General features: G+C 52.3%; 1 protein-coding gene across 1 annotated transcript; it reads right to left on the bottom strand.

Annotated features, from left to right (window-relative positions):
• Positions 1–5,105: 5,105 nt before the first annotated feature.
• Positions 5,106–8,290, bottom strand: HOXD3 (homeobox D3). Its single transcript, XM_021703199.1, has 2 exons — positions 7,750–8,290; positions 5,106–5,863 (listed from the first exon to the last, which is right to left on the bottom strand). The coding sequence occupies exons 1-2, from the start codon at positions 8,288–8,290 to the stop codon at positions 5,106–5,108; spliced, it is 1,299 nt and encodes a 432-aa protein (XP_021558874.1).
• Between the last annotated feature and the right edge of the window lie 8,182 nt (positions 8,291–16,472).

Below are 16,472 nucleotides of genomic sequence, written 5' to 3'. Positions count from 1 at the left end.
TCCTTGAAGTACCTTTGTACTATTCCAATTTGCCAAGTGGTTATGAGACCTGAGGGAAGTGTTCAGGCATGGGCTTTAGGTCAGGTATAGGTAATCCATTCGGTACCAACTTTGGACCCCAAAGATAAGGGCCTTTGTAACTGGACCGAAGACAAGGGAACAATGAAAACTAAGATTTCACCCTCTGTGATGATCTTGGCCGCCAGCACCACCAATGCTGTGAGTACAGAGGATTCACCTACCCAGTCCTTTTTTCTCTCCACCCAGGCTCTCCGCAAGAGAAATCTAAGTGAGCTGGTCCTCATAGCTGGTGAGGGTATGGCTGGCGACTCAGTCTCAGCTGTGCCCAAAGTGTCTAGGGATAAGTGTACTCACCCAGGCAGTAGCTATATCCTCTCTGGGAAGTTGCAGTGCCCGGAAGTGGTGAGGCTGTAGGCCTGTGGGGCCTTCTGCCCCTCTTTGTATTTTTATTTAATACAAACTTCGGTTCATCCTATTTTTTTTTCTTACAGTTTCTGAAAGAAGGACCAAAGTAATGCCAAGAACTCCCAGATGAAGAGGACCTTCGTGGATCTGTAACTAGGATTAACCAATTCTTTACTTCAAGAGAAAGTTTCAACGAATTCTGAGGATAAAGCCAAACAGGCCCATGACTGTCCCTTGAGTACTGAGTGTAAACAAGCTTCTGGCTCCTCCACGTCAAGCAGAGAAACACTTTTCATTAGAATGTTGGGTTTCTTCTTTGTTATTCAAACGTACACCCACACATATCCTCTTCACCCTCCCTAATGAAAAACCTCAACAGATGGAGAGCCTAGGCTCCCAAGACTTATGGCTGAGGAGATGCACTTCACTCAAGGGTGGGTTGGCCGGTACAGAATGGAGGGGGGGGAGGAGAAATGAGTAGCTAGCGTAGGTAATCACTATCTTTTAATACTCCTTACAGATAGAAATTCAAAAAATCCTGTTCAGCAAGGTTAGCAGCCTCTGGGGCCTAGGAAACCAATTTGGCTGATGTGTCTCTGATAGGGACTAGGCTTGGGGCTGCACCAGGGGGGAAAGTACTCATTCTATATTCTCTCTCTCTCATTTGAAAGCCTATACAAAGAGATGGTACAAATGGATGCTTAACTTAATGATTCATCAGAGGCGGATTTTTCTCTGTCAGGTCCCTGGTTGAGGCTGAGGTCTGAAAGCCGGGAGGCAGAACATTTACTTAATCGCCCATTCTTACCACCTATCCAGGGGCCAGGACTACTCTTCAGACCTTTCCTCTGCAACTACCCCACACCCCTGGGTAGCTCAGTTGGGTCTCTACCCAACTCCAGGCTGGATCCTGAGTTTCTCCTGGTAGCCAGGGCAAGCTCTCCCTCTGCCTAAATCTCTTTACCCACCCCCACTTCCCATTCTTCAGTGGGCAATTCGTGCAGCCTCCTCTCTACTCTGCTTTAATTCACGTTTGACTGCCTGTACAGAACAACCAGGGGCTCCCAAACGGCTGCCACCCCCATCCATGGGCCTGGGTTTTAGACTCTGAGCCCTTTTCTTCAAGCCTCAGGAGGATCCCCCACAACCTCCCTGACCCCTCCCCTCCCCCCCACTCCACCCTTCAGCGGTTCTGTAGGGAAAAAAATTAAAAGGAGCTGATCAAGGCCTGAGCCAGAGAGCCACTTCCTCCCCTGGAGCAGCAAACGAGGTAACCTCCCAGAGACCAATCCCCAAAGCGAAGCCCGGCCCTTCCTCCCGGCGTAGGCCCTCCGGTGCTATTGTGAGGCCTTACCCGAAGCCGAGGCCATGGGGAAGTTGCGCACACAAAAGCGCAAGGCTCCTGGAAGCCCAGGCTGCTCCTAGTGCCCTCAGCGCAGCGCCCGACAGCGAGGGGTCAGCAGCCTCGAGGCCTTGGGGCGCTCCCCATCGCCCCCGGCGAGCCTGTCTCGGGCAGAAGTCGCGGGGTGGTGGTTCCCTTCGCCTGCCAACTTGCCCCTTCCCGCTGCCGGTCACACACTCCCCCACTTCCCCCGGGACTGAGAGGCCTGGGCCTGGGGCGCCATTGCCCAGCCCGTGCTCCCCTCCCCCACTCTCCTCTTTCTCTGCTTTTCCGAGACCGGGGAGGGAGGAGGCGGGCGCCTCCGCCGATAGAGCGGCTATTGTGACCCTCCCTCGCTGAGCGGGAACCCTACCGAGAGTGTACCGCCGGCAGGGGAGGAGGCGACAGTGTGTGCAGGCCTCGGGGTGCGGAGGGGGTGGTACTGGGAAATAAATAGACGTGTGCAACCTTGGGCAGTTGGGCCCTTCAGAGGGCGTTTGGTTGTGTTTAGACTCCAGTGCTTCCTAACACTAATTGCAGGCTCAAAAGGAGCAGAATTTATGGCGAAGGCTAAGGCGGCTTGTTTATAATTTATGAAGTTTTAAATGGCTGTGCCGCGGGCCCTCCTCTCGCCCTGGCCGACGGCCGCGCGGGAAGCGCCAACCCAGACTCACCCCCACCCGGGCCCCCCGCCACCCTCCGCGCGCCAGGAGCGATCGAGTGTGCCCATCACATGGCACTCACGCCAATGACAGGAAAGAATCCGAGCTATTCTCAGAAGCCTCGGGGAACCTTTCTCCAAAGGTGAGAGAAAGCCGATTTGTCCCAAGCGAATTCCCCCACCCCATTAGAGAGGGGTGCCTCCGGGCAACCGCCCCGAGAGGGAGCCCCCAACCCCGCAGTTCTTTGGAGCCTCAGTGTGAGAGGAAGCTGATGTCAGCCGGCCTAGACAGCGTTTAAAGTCTAATCCATGATACCCTAAACCGCAGATGACACTTGGGGCCTTCGCAGACACCCGCAGACTCAGCAGATACTCCTGCGGTAACACACCGCGCTGGAAAACGCCTGGAGCCATAATGCATTATGTATTTTTATTATTATTTATGGTAGGAAGAGATGAGGGAAAACCGGGCTGAATCTAAACAGCCTGATAATTCATCTATTTAATATTTAGCCAGTTAAGAAAGGTTGTTGTAATCCCTGCAAGGCAGCAAGCTCTTCTTTGACTTCCCTAATAGCTTAAAAAATAATTTCTTACAAGACAATTAGAAATTCTGCCTATAGATGCAAATTTCATAGAAAATAATTTTAAGCCTTGAAAGTGGGTAAAATATCCCTTTCAGTTGAAGTCATTTATTCTGTTGATACACTTCTACAACATGTATACTCTAAACCTGCTCAGATAAAGTGAAATTTAGCAAAAGGATAGTCCCCTCCCACCCCCAATCTAACATGCCATTTTAAAAACAGCACAAAGGAACAAGGAAACTAAATATTATTTGAGCCATCATTATTTAGCGAAACACAAACATCCAAATAGAAACGATTGTTGTTCCACCAGAAGATTAGAAGTTAAATTATTTCCACACAATGGGAATTTCACCTCGTGTCACGGGGGATGTAGTAGGAGTTGCATTATTTGTCAAACCAAATAGAGATGCGTGGGCCGACTTTACTGAAATACAAAAGAATTGAACCTTATCTGAAGGCGCTTTCCAAGTGTCTCCTTATAGAGAAGTGGGTGGACGTTGTCCGCCCCTAGCTAAAGCCACGCTAATATTTACAAAATGGATATAAATCCTTGAAGACGTTTTTGCCCGTTTTGTACAAAGAGACTGGAATAAACAAGGTGTTTATACTTGTTATGTTCCATTAATGAAACTTTTATTACTTTACATCGTGGGGGAACGTTTGTTTACTTTAGAAATGAACCACCAACCATTGTAAAGGAAAAAGTCCTGACAGCATTTCCTAGAGAAAAAGCTTAGGTGCGTGTTTCCAAATGATCGTTCCTTTTTGTACACCTTAGCTTTTTCATAGCTCAGTTCTTCTTACAACTTGTGTCTTTTCTTTGATTGTCAGTTTTCTCTTAAAGTTTGTTTTATTAGCGCAGAAAAGTGAGCGCTGGCCTCCCCAATGTAAATGCAATCTAGAAAAGTCGATTTGTGTCCAAAAGAGGGTGGTGGAACCAGCACAGCAGGCACAGCACAAAGCCCTACCCAAATTATCCCGTCCAGGACATTTCTAGGCTTGCACCCTCAGATTCTCCCCCCTAAGATCAATGCTGCAATGTAATCAAGTATCCCCAGAACCAATTCGTGTACCAGATTCCAAATAAATGAAAATATATATATATATATATATCAAAGAGCCTATTTGGGGGCCTTCTGGGATTGTGCGAAAGATAAAAGGCAGAGTGATCTACTTCCAAGTGTGTGTGATTAACACAGATACACTTCGGACTGAGAAATTTTTTTATTCTAAATATTTGTTCAAATAGTACCAGACAATTTGAAATCAATACACTGTGTCGAGTGGTGAGGGCTGCGGCTGTTGAGAAATGAGTAACGGGTGTCGTGCCACGCCACGGGGCTGCCTGACTCTACCCAATGAAGGACAATTTGCGGTCTTAATCCTTTACATCAACTACAAACACCAGCCACGGTTACAACTGTTCAAAACTACTCTCTTAACTAGTTCAGACCAAGGGGACTAAAGAGGTGAAACGTGGCCCCCGCGGCCTGGGAGCGCGTTCCTTAGGTTGGCTGGAGAATTCTACAAATATACACATAAATACATTAAGACGAGGATAAATAATCAGGGAAACGAAATGACTCGCTTCAAATAATAAATACAGATCGTTGAGTCCGTTGCAATCCTTACGGGACGGGAAGGAGCATATAAATTAAGGTCTCCGCAACTAAGCTAGACTCGGGCCAGGCCCCGGGGCTGTCCGGGAGCTGGTCCCTCTGCAGAGCGCGCCGCCGATGGATCTCAGACTTACCTTCGGGACACCATTACCAGATTAGCGTCCCTCGGTCCGCAGTATATGGCCCTGTCAGGGTTACAGAGGAGAATCCTTGCGGCTGATTTATGGCGAGTCACCCAAAGGAGGGCGCGCCTGGAGGGGAGGCCCAGTCGCCTGCGTCTCGGCCGCCGTTGGCCCGAGACCCAGGAGGCGGCGACCGGGCCAGAGCGAGGGAGGGGGTCACCGAGCTGCCCCGCGGGCCCCGCCCGCCACCCCAGCCACCAAAGCAAAAGAGGTAATTGCGCCGCGAGTTCGGGCCGGTGGCGGCCGCTACAGATGCGTCAGTTTGGGGGCCTCGGGCAGGCGTCCCTGAGACGAGTGGTGGGCCGAGAGATCTGTGTAGGTGGGATGAGGGTCGCACGGTCCATGGTGGTGGTTGCCGGGAATCTGCGCGGCGCAGCTGTAGTCCACGCTGGCCGAAGACGGGTGCGAGAGGTGGCCCAGGTTGAAGACGGGCCCGGACGCGGGCGCCATGGAGTCGACGAAGTTGCCACCCACGTACACCGGGCTGCCCTGCAGGTTGGCGCTGGCGAAGCCGCCGCCGTTGCTTGCCATGGGGTGGGGCTCGAACTCGGGCGCCGCGTAGCGCTTCTGCTGCGGCAGGCAGCTGCTGAGCGGCGCCGTGTAGGCGGCCAGGCCGTACATGTTGGGCTGAGATTTGGCGAAGGCGGGCGGCGAGGGCGCGTCGTAGGCCAGGCCGGGCACGGGCGGCAGCTGGCCGGAGTAGGCCACGTGGCCGGCGGCGCTGCCCAGCGGCGGGCTGCGCTCCGGGGACTGACCCGCCGGCGAGTGCAGGATGCCCTTGGCCTTCTGGTCCTTCTTGTACTTCATGCGCCGGTTCTGGAACCAGATCTTGATCTGGCGCTCGGTGAGGTTCAGCAGGTTGGCCATCTCCACGCGGCGTGGCCGGCACAAGTAGCGGTTGAAGTGGAATTCCTTCTCCAGCTCCACCAGCTGTGCGCTCGTGTAGGCCGTGCGCACCCGCTTGGACGCCGGGCCCGGCGGGCTCTTATCCTCGCAGCTCTCTCCTGGACAGGAAGGGAGACAGAGGAGATGCTGAGCGGGAGGGGAGGGGGTGGGCACCCAGGGCCCGAGCAGGGTGCTTCCCTGGCTCCCTTCTCTTCCTCCATCCCTGCCCCCAACTTAATGCTGGCTGGAGTGGGGGAGGGGCGTCTGAGAGATGAGACTCCTGGCGGGACCTCACAGGCCCCAGGCCTACCTAGGAGTTGCACCTGACCCCCCCCCACCACCACCACCACCAATCTGCCTTCTGCAGTCCGATTCACTCTGCCGCCCCCTCCCCTCCAGCCTAGTCCATCATCCTGTCCCTAAGGCTAAGGCTGTGGAGGAGTTTAATGAGAGGCTAGTAGCAGCTGGTAAGGCCTAGCACCCCCTCCCAGCCCCCATTCAAGGAGGGCCAGACTTCTTTTGAACACTCTCCCCAGCCTCTGCGGGGGGATGGGAGAGGAAGGCACACCCCCTGTACCTCCCCCCCCCCCCCCCCCCCACCTCCCCTGCATTGCTCTGGGGCTGGCTCCTGGGCAAAGCACCCCAGGAAGCACAGAATGAGGGTGGAGATCTTAGCACCTCACTCCAGCTCAGCTGCACCCAAGGGCTCTGCACCCCAACTCAGAGAAGTAATAAACCATAAAAATACTGCCCCTGACTTTCAGGGGCTCCGAGCCCAGCCTGGGTGCATTTTGAGTATTTCCGTGCTAGGAGCAGCAGTCTCAACACTGGTTTCCACTACCCCTGCCACCTCTCCGCGGCTCGTCCGCTCCCTCCCTGGTTGTACAAATGGATATCTCGGGGGAGGGAGGGGCCTGGGCTTGCAGCTGGGAAGGAGGGGCAGAAGCAGCTTACAGGCTGGAAGGCACTTCCCCCTAGGAGCCGAAGCCCCAGAGAGTTGCAGGCAAACCAGAGACTTGATAAAAAGCTAGTTACATCCGGGGCCTCAAACTAGCCCTGGACCTGGAAGTAAATTCGTCTACCTGAAGATAAACTGCATCAAAGGACACAAGGCCAGGAAATTTTAGGATCAATCAGGCTGAGCAGAGAGACACAGCAGGCCTTAGAGCTCCTGGGCCTGCCCATCTTCTGCCACACACCCTGAATGGATCCACAGAAGATCTCAACTCTAGGGTCTCCCTTTTCAGGAAGAGAAACCCAAGGCCGTTCCTGTTTCAGAGCACATCCTCTTCCCCTAGGATACACCCCTCCCCATTGTGGATTTGCTGGGATGGGGAGAACTGGGCTGGGGTAGACCAAGTAGAGTCCATGGCTAGTTCTTGCAGGCTCTGGTTGGATTCAAGTGCGCCATTCTGTGGCTTTGTGATCTTGGGCAACTCTAACAGTTTCCTTATCTGTAAAATGGGGATGTTATCATATACCTACCTCAAAGGGTTCTTTGGAAAATTAAATTAGATAATGCTTGTAAAGCATTTAGCCTGGTTGTTAACATGGAACCATGTTAACATTCCACAGACTTTAGTTTTTATTAATTTAAGGGAGTGGGATTTGTGTGATATGGGCTACATAAGAACCCATGCTTGGAGAATCATGATACCTGACTTCAAGTTTTGGAGAGCTGTCGGATGGAAGAAGGAGCTGAGTTATGACCAACAGCCCAAGAAAGCAGACATTAGGTCAATATAAGAAAAGGCTATCTATTCATCACTGTGGGACTTGTCCAGCAATGGCACCAACAGCCTGGAATGGAGCACCCTGTCCCTGTAAGGGTATGGCTCCAGTCAGGGACACTGAAAAGAGAGGCCATTTCGGCATGAGTAGAAGTGTAGACCTATGGCCTCCAAAGCTGCACTTCTCGCCCTGAGTCTCTTGCTTCCTAGGTGAGCTAGCTTCTTGGGGTCATGCTGGGGGACTTAGCCCAGGATGGGCCCCCTCAGAGAGCGACCTGCAGTGGTACAGCTGTTCTTCTGCTTGGAGTTCTGTCGGGACTCTTTCATCCAAGGGAAGATCTGCTTGCTGATGGTGGCTGAGGAGCCAGAAGCATTGGGCCCACCCTTGGCCTTCTTGGCAGGCATTCCACCTCCAGGATTGGTGGGCGAGGATGGGGGCAGGGGTGGTGGTGGAGGAGGGGGCTGTGGTGGCTGCTGCTCTGAGTTCAGGCCGGGAGGCTGGCTGCCACCACCCCCACCCTGGCTGTTCCCAGTGCCAGGCCGCATACAGCTGCCATTGAGTTCAGTTCCTTTGTGGGCTGGGGCTCTCAGAGGTACCGAACTCTGGATGGAACAGGCGGAGCCCGGGTAATCAGTGTCCAGGGAGTTGGCAGCAGCAGGGGGTGGGTAAGGCTGATGGGGGGTGCCGTAGCCGTAAGTGTCAGTGGCTTTGCTGTAGCCATAGCCTCCGAAGAGTCCTGGGTTTTCATAGTAAGCAGCCTTCTGCATCGTGCACTCAGGAAGTTCCAGGGCCTGCTGACCCGGCTCAAATAACATTGACCACCACTGTCTCTTTCACCACCACCTCTGAGGTCTGCCGAACCCTGAGAGGGCTGGGGTGGCCCCAGGCTCCAGGTGACCTGTGGAGAAGAAAAGTGAAAGCCCCAGAGGGACTGTAACTGACAAGACAGTCAATAGAGAAGGACTAGCCTGCTCTCTGCTGCCCACCCACTTCCTAGGGGGAGGAGCTGAGATTTTATGAAGTTCAACTTATCTGAACCCTTGGAAAAGTCTGATAAACATAAGAAAAGCCCTTTCCTTCCTTGAGCTCAACTCCATCCAAGAGAAGGGGCTTCCTCCCCGCCCCGACGCTATTTTCTTTCTTCAAGATTGTCAGTTTAGCTTTTGAAATGGCATAGAAAAGCACTTATGGCCTCATACATTTTGATGGCTGATTCTCCCACTGGACTTTGAGGTCCTTGCAGGCAAGGACTGTGTCTTATTCTTCTATATATTCCTAACACCCAGCCCAGTGCCCTGCCTGTAGTTAAGTGCAGTAAATGCTTGTTGAATGAGTGAGTGGATGGAACAATCAGTCAATCTTTGGGACACCCCAGGGTGTTCATGAAAAAAGAAAGCTCTATAACACACTCAGAACAGCCAGAACTCTCAAAAAAAAAGAAGAAAAAAAAAAGTATCTCCCCCACCTGGTTTCAAAATCACAGCATCTTTCATGAAGACCCTGGTAGTCCACTTTCCAGTGACAGGGTGAGAATCCGCCCAGTGAACTCTGTGGGTCAGCCCTGTGAAATGTACTAGGAGATAAAAAACCAAGAACACTTAGACTCCCAAACTTATTTTGAGGCTAGAAAATGTTTTTTCTCTTTTGTCTACATTTTTCTAGTCCTCACTTTGTCCTCCACTACTTTTAAATGGATACTAGAAAGGGTGAAGAGATTTAGAATTTGAATGCATGGAGCATGGGTGAACATAGAATGCTTTATATTATAATTTTATCATTTTTACCCTGCATCTGTTATGTAAATATATATTATTATTGACCTCTGCTCTGGATCATCCATGGCACCCCACCTCCACCCACTCCACAACCAATGAGAGAACTTCTTCTGCCATGATGAATGGACCCAGAATTAGAATAAGAAGAAAAAAACTAAGAAAAATTCTATCCCTTTTGTGTCCTTTTCCTTCTCACCCACGCCACCCCCTTCTCCTGAAAGGCTCCTAAGGAGTTAAAGTATAACTAATACCATTCAACCACTTTTGTCTGCTTGATAAAGAAAACTCATAGGTCAGCTCCCTGGTCTTAATTCTTGATCTCCTCTTTCAGGCACCTTTCCTTCCTCAAAACTCCCTGGGCTTCCATCATGGTCATCATGATGGACCACATTGTCTAGACAACTTATGTGGCCTAATGGATTTGACCACTAGGATCAAAACCACTCCTCCCTTCCCTCATTTATCCTCCACTTTCACCAGAGCCCAATTTTTAAAATTCTTCATATTAGCCTTTGTTTGGTAGTATTGTTGCCCATTTTGTTTTAAAATATAAGTGAATCTGGCATTTATCTTGATAAGACACAGGCCCTTTTCAATGGGATAATAGAATACCAGGATGTGTTTTAGGAATTGTTTCTATTATTATCCTTAAATGTATGCAGTTAAGATATCTACCTAAGCAAAGCTGGTCTTAATCTTTCTTTTTCATTCATTTTCTATATCATCCTCTGACTATTAAAGTTCCTGAATATCAAATGGAAAGTTACATCCTCATCCTGTGACTAATATTTATGTGTTTGCTCCCAAGCCAAAGGACTGGGTACTCCGGGTTTAGTTGTTTCTGGACTTTTCTGGGATCCTGGTTCCAGTCTTAAGTGGGCCCTCTGGATGTCAAAATGGTCACATTTGACACTCAGATCACCAGAACTCACTGCTACTTCTGTCATTTCGTTTACAACTGTGGAAGCAAAATACCCCCCCCCTTACCTCCCAGGTTGACCAAGTTTATCTCAATACGTGGACAAATCACATTAAAATAGCTTCTTTAGGAACTGACCAGGTCTTTGAAACAGATGCCTTTACATATATATTTGTTCCTATGGCATATTCCTGGAAGAAGCTCTGTGTACTGGGTCTCAAAAGTGTAAATACTTGGCAGCTTCATGAAAAACCCCAGCGCCTGTTCTCCTGCATCTGTTTTCATTGTCTTAAGGAATTTCAAGGCCCACTCAGTGATGAGCCACCACCCCAATGTCTACTGCCCCAGAAGCAAGGGCAGTAGCCCTCTCCTCACCAGAAAGGGCTTTGCAGCCTCCCCCCACATCCATATTATAATGCCCCAGAGAAACCAACTCTTCTAAAGCAGAACCCGAGAATATTGTTACAAAACTGGTTTAAAAAAAAAAAAAAAAAAAAAGCTTATTTCTTTCCAGAAATCCCTACTCCTGTGAACTCTGCTTGAACTTAAAAAGCAGGAATGGGTCATAAATCACTTGGACAATGGTCAACTGTTCAGTGGCTCATCTTTTCGACCCCCCCCCCCTTTTTTTAAAGGCTTTCTTTTTTCGCCCTTTGGTACCTCTGCTCATTTTTGCTCCGGGACCCAAATGCCTTGGGGTGAAGACTAGCCCGTGTAGGGGGAGGGGCGGTCTTCGAAGTCTTCAGCTGCCCTTTTCTCTCATGCCTCCTCCCCTCAACCCCCCGGGGCACCGGCCGGGGCAGCCTCCCCAGAACCCCGCTGGCACAACCCCTGGCCCCTTCTACGGTAGGGGCGCTAAACGGGGTCTGGCTCGACCTTTCTCGCGGTCCCGGGAAGTTGCCCAACTCAGCTTGGAGGCCCAACCGCAGGCTGGGAATGCAGGGCCAAACCGTCCCCAGCCAGAAGGAAGGCGGCCTCAAAGCGACCACCGTCCGCCGCCGGGGTCGCGCTGGACTGCAGCACCCGCCGCGCCTCTGAAGCCGCCGAACCCTGATACTTGCTCACTGCACTTAATTCTGCCCGGGATCAATACCTAATATGATACCGAATAAATAAAAGGCGCTCACAGAGGCCAGGGGACGGGGTTATTAAGCAGCTGGAGCTCTCACGGTGCATATCAATGCACCTGTCATTGTGGTTTGTAACAAAATTTATGACTGCAAGCACGGCGGCAGTAAACGCTCCAGTAAGGAATGAAAAGAAAAACACTTCCCAAAGCCCGGCACTTTTCAGAAGTGGAAAACAGGCTCCGCGTAGGAGGAAGAGCAGCAAAGGAATTCCCTACTCCGCACTTTTCCCGGCCCCGCGCCCCACGAGCAGGGGGATTATATAAAGTGGCCAGTGCCCGCCTCTCGGAGCAGCTCTGCCCGGCGGCCCGACGCGGGACCGCACGCGCGCAGCCTCGCCGGGGGCCGAAGACCTGCCGCCCGCCGCTGCCTGGGGACGCCGGGAGGCTCGCGGGGATGCGCGGAGGCCGGCCCGGCGCTCTCGCCCGCCGGGGCTGGGGAAAAAACCGAGGGGCTTGGGGAGGGAGGGGGCGGCAGTCGCCGGGCTGTGACTTGCTCGGCAATCGTAGTAAATTATGGACCGGTAGAGCCGGGGCAAGTTGAAAGAGAAGGGGGAGGCGATGGTTTGCCGGTTGTTTCTGTTGTTCTCAGATGTTTCTAAGATTCCATTTGGCCTTGGCTTCTCTCCCTGTTTCTTCCTAAACCAGGGCCTCAGAAGCCCACAGATCTCTTTTTGGCGGACAAGACTCTTGCTGGGCATCCCCGTTAATTCGCTGGAACATAGCAACGATTCTTCCTCCCTGTTGGCTTTGCTGCTTCGGGATTCCGAAACCACTCCTTTTCGGGTGTTCTCCATGGGGATATATTTGCTGCAGAGCTGGGACAGCTTTCTGCCCGAGCTCTCTCCATCTCTCAGCCTGAGCCTCTTCTGCCCTATGGGAAGCCCTGGACGCGCCTTCTAAATCATTCTTATTTAGCCCAGATAACTCAATACGTAATACACCCTGCATTTAAGGCACTGGGCTCACCCCATTAAAGCGCCATAAATTTGAAGGCCGATGATCGGTTATCATGTAACGGGCAGCAGTTCACACTGAGGTGATTCACTTCAAAGCCGCCCTTTGTTTTATGTCTTGATGTATGAATCCTGAGATGGCTACCTTGAGTTGTAGGACAGATGGAAACATAGTGGAAATTATTATTTTTTTTAATCACACTACTCACCACAATTGTGTGTGTGTGTGTGTGTGTATGTGTGTGTTCTCAAATTTTGTCAGTAACTCTTTTTAGGTTCTTCGGGTTCCTTTTGATATTCTGTTGAGGCAGATCTGGAACAAAATGGAAAACTCTCAGTGGCAGCCGGTTCTTTCTTATGCACACATGTTGAGAGGCTTTACCCCTTTTAAGGGTGTCATAATCAATGTGACTATTGTATATGTTGCCCGCAGTCATTCCAGGCAGTCTTCTCCCTGGCAGAAAGGAGATTTGGTTGGCTTCTAGGGAATGAGTGGACTTTAACACAAAATCTTTGGCGGGATGGGGAAAGGAAGAGCTCGACCTGAGGAAAATGCCAAACCCTCAGGCAGGGGGTGGGCCAAGTGGGTCAAAGGCACAACAGGAATTAGTTCTCTCCTAACGGTTCAACCAGGCTCTAAGGGCTCCAGGTGCCCTAATCCCCCAGGCTGAGCCCACCCTCCTAGGAGCAAAAGAGAACTTGCAGAATTGGGGTGGGAGGAAGGCTACAGCAGAGGGCACCAGAAAAAAAGAGGATGAATATGTAGATAGGCCTGGGTAGGTCCTAGTCAATGGCTGTCCTACACAGCCCCAGTGGAAGGGGAGCTGGGCTCTATTTCCTGGTTTGTACATTGTATCTGGAATGGTTCCCCAGAATTTATTTTATTCCAGTAGGTACCCACCACGCTCCCGGCCTGGGCTGCTCATCCACTCCCGGGTAGGGATCAGGCTGCAAACCATCCAGGAAACAAACATCCCTTCCACCCTCCCCCAGAAACAGACCAAGCTGCCCAGCACTGTGGGTGCCTAACGGCTGCCCGTGCAGGTCAGGCGAAAGGAGAGACACAGTCCCCCCTCTTGCGCCTGCCCTGTGCAATTTGTCGACTCAGTAGTTTGCAAACACTAAACCACGCAGGAGAAAGCCCCACACAAAGCGTTCCGGTCCCTTCTAAAGACCAGAGCACGCAGCCATAAGCCTTTGAAGTGACCTTTGGCTCACACGGCAATAACTCACCCTTAATGAACACCCAACGGAAGCGCCTCGGAGAGATCCCAGCCCGGCAGGGCTCCTGATATCGTGCCCGGGCTTTGGCTTCCCAGCCAGCCTCAGGCCCAGGGGGCCCAGGCTGCCGGGCTGCCCTGAGGGCTGTGCAGTGGGGGCACGCTATACCCAGGTCCTCAGACCTGACTGGCGAACCCTGAAGCCACTTTATATGATACATTCACGGGAACGGACATCAACTTTTGCTGCTTGACTGTTTTATTATTATTATTATTATTATTATTTTAAAAAGAGGGTTCTTTAAAAGTAGGATCTTCCCTGAGAAGAGAGCTAAATTGGGAGGCCACCAGGGCCGACCCTGTGCCGCCTGTAGCTAGAGTTTGTTTTCCCAGCCATGGAGGAACAGGGTAAGTGTGCTCCCGGGCACTCTGGGATGCCCTGTGCATCCTGTGCTCTGGTGCAGGAGGCTTGGGAAGGGAAAAAGAAAAAGGACCCTAAGGGGGCCAAAGTTGGGCCACCCAGAGTCCCCGCTGCCTTCTCCCACGTTCCCTGCTCAGCCCACCCACCGTCTAGCACAGGCCCAACATCAGCCTCCTGCTTGCCCAGAATCACAGGCTTAACCCGGCTGGCTCTGAGCCACCAGCTCAAGTACCCTTTCCACAGCCAGAAACTGGGAGAGCAGAAGGGAGCCCTATCTGCGAGCTGTCAACGAAGAGCTGGTCCAAGGCAGACCCGGCCCTACACCCCAACCCCCACTAGCATCCCCGGGAAAAGTCTTTAGGATAGGGAGCCTTGGTGCGGATTATTGAAATTTTCGGGGAAGTTATAAGTGAGTGCTCCATGGGGCCAAATGAAATGCTGCTCGCAGTAATTGGATTCAGCTGACTAAGTTGGCAGGCGCGCTGCTCCAAGGCAGCGGGAGAAGAAAAATGTCCAGCGACTTTAAGTTCTGATGGAGCCAAGAGCAGGCGATTGACAAAACAACTTTACTGCTCTCCTTTGATGGCGATGCCCTTGGAAGTCTCTGGCTGGGGGGCCTGTCCCAACCTAGGCTAAGGGACTGCTCCTTGCTTTCTGGGACCCTTCCCCATAGAGGCCCAGTCTGGCCCGGCTGTGTGGCATTCCCACGAGCCTGGAGCTGCTCTCTTGGACTCAGGGAGCTGCTTACTTGGGCTTTGGCCCCGGAAAAGCCCAGGATGAATTGTCCTGTCCTCCTCCAGCCAGGAGCCGTGGGATCCAGTAAACAAAAGGATGCAAGAGATGCAGAAGCCAAAATATGATTTAGCTTTCATCCTCGGTTCTTTGGGGAGAAGAACTCAGAAGCCCTAAATCTTTTCTCTGACACCATGGAAGCCAAAACCCAGATTAGTGAGGGGACATGTGGAGGAGCCTCTCAAACTCTTCTGAGTAGTTTGGGGGTTCTCTTGAATTTGGGGGAGAAGCTTGAGTAGCACCTTAATCTCTAAAGGAAAAAAATATTAAGCCAGCAGCAAGAGATAAAGGCGTGCGTATGTAGAGCTAGCTCCCAGAACAATGCGGGGAGCTGGCTGGTCACAGAGTTTATTTTAAATACATATAAATCAACCTGCCTGTGCCCAGCCAGGCAGCCCAAGACACGGAATTAATATGACGCTCCATCTTACTTTGGCAGTGACAGTGTAAAAAAAGTTTCTTTTTATTCATTTCATTTTCCAGCCCATTCTCATAACTGCACATATACCCCCAAAATACTTCCTCCAGCCCCCGACCCCCCTCACCGTCCCTCTCCTCAAACTACCACCTCCTCCCTCTCCAACCATGCCATCAGCCAGCACCCCCAACCCTGGCAAGGTAGTGTGTCCTCCTAACCTTTGGGTAGGAGGGGAGCATCCCCACAAAGCGCACCTCCTTACGATTAATCACCGTCCTCGATGTATATGTAGAAGTGTATCTAGGTCTACGCGGACTGCCTCACCAATTGGCAATAATCAAGATCACAGATTACACAAAATAAATCATATTTAGTATCCCATTCCGGGCAGCAAGCAGCCCGGTGCCCAAAGATTTCCATTTTGTCATGCAATTGCTTACCTGGATCCCAATTTATCATAAACCTGGTGTCCTCGGCCTCAGAGTGGGCGCCAGTGGGGGGCAGAGCTAGCCTTCCCCCTTTGTCTGCAGACAACACTGTCCCAACCCTGGTCTTGCGCGCTCGCAGACGCGGCCATATACCCGAAGACACGGAATTCCCGGTAGAACGGAACCAGGCTGAGGTTCAACTACCAATAAACGCAGGAGGAACGAGTTCGTAGTCCCGAGCTGGCTTCGCCCGCGCTGCGCGCCCGTCGGTCCACCCGCCCGCCTGTCCGCTCCCAGGCCCAGAGCGGCGGCCACCCGCGCCCCCACCCACTCCTGGGTTCCTGCCCAGCCCTCCCAGACCCCCCAGAGCTCGGGGTTTGTTTTGCTTTTGGAATGTGGCCCTTTCTGGATTTGGAGAGAGCCCCGGAAACCCCCTCATAGTCGGGAAATACAGACGCTGCCTTCAAATGCGAGCATATTTGTTCACGTGACCCCGAGGGAAGATTGTACTGATTGAGGCTGAAACTTTCACGCCATCCAGCCCCGGAGCGCAGCCAGGCCGGGGTGCTTGGAGGAGGGGCAGGAAGCGTGGGATCTGGGCCCATTCCCCGGAGCAGACACGGGTGGGCAAGGAGCCGAAAGAAAGCCCCCATCTCGCAGCTCGGGACCAACCCAGCCCCAGCCTGGCCGCCGGCAGTGGGATGGGGGCGCAGAGAGTCTCTCCCCCCACGGCCTCTGACCCTGGCCCAGCTTTCCACCGGACTGGCCCACGGATTGGAAATTTTAGAGGCTGCCTCTCAGAGGCCTCTCCGGAGGCGGCTGTGGAGCATCAGAGGCCCAAGGTTCCCTTAGCTCCCCGGCCGGCCGAGCCTGATACCTCGCATCCGCACGCACCCAGGCAAGGCTCCGCCTAGGCGGACGCGCTTCTCTCCCCCTCCCCGG

The sequence above is a fragment of the Neomonachus schauinslandi genome, chromosome 3 (genome assembly GCF_002201575.2).
Source record: "Neomonachus schauinslandi chromosome 3, ASM220157v2, whole genome shotgun sequence".
Classification (NCBI taxonomy): Eukaryota; Metazoa; Chordata; class Mammalia; order Carnivora; family Phocidae; genus Neomonachus; species Neomonachus schauinslandi.
This window is presented reverse-complemented; position numbering and strand designations above follow the sequence as displayed.

Bases quoted from the DNA above. Each gene is read 5' to 3' on its own strand.
- HOXD3 (XM_021703199.1), bottom strand. From the start codon at position 8,290: ATGTTATTTGAGCCGGGTCAGCAGGCCCTGGAACTTCCTGAGTGCACG. The intron at 5,864-7,749 runs GTCGCTCTCTGA...CTTCCTGTCCAG, and splicing joins GAACAGCTGTACCACTGCAG to GAGAGAGCTGCGAGGATAAG.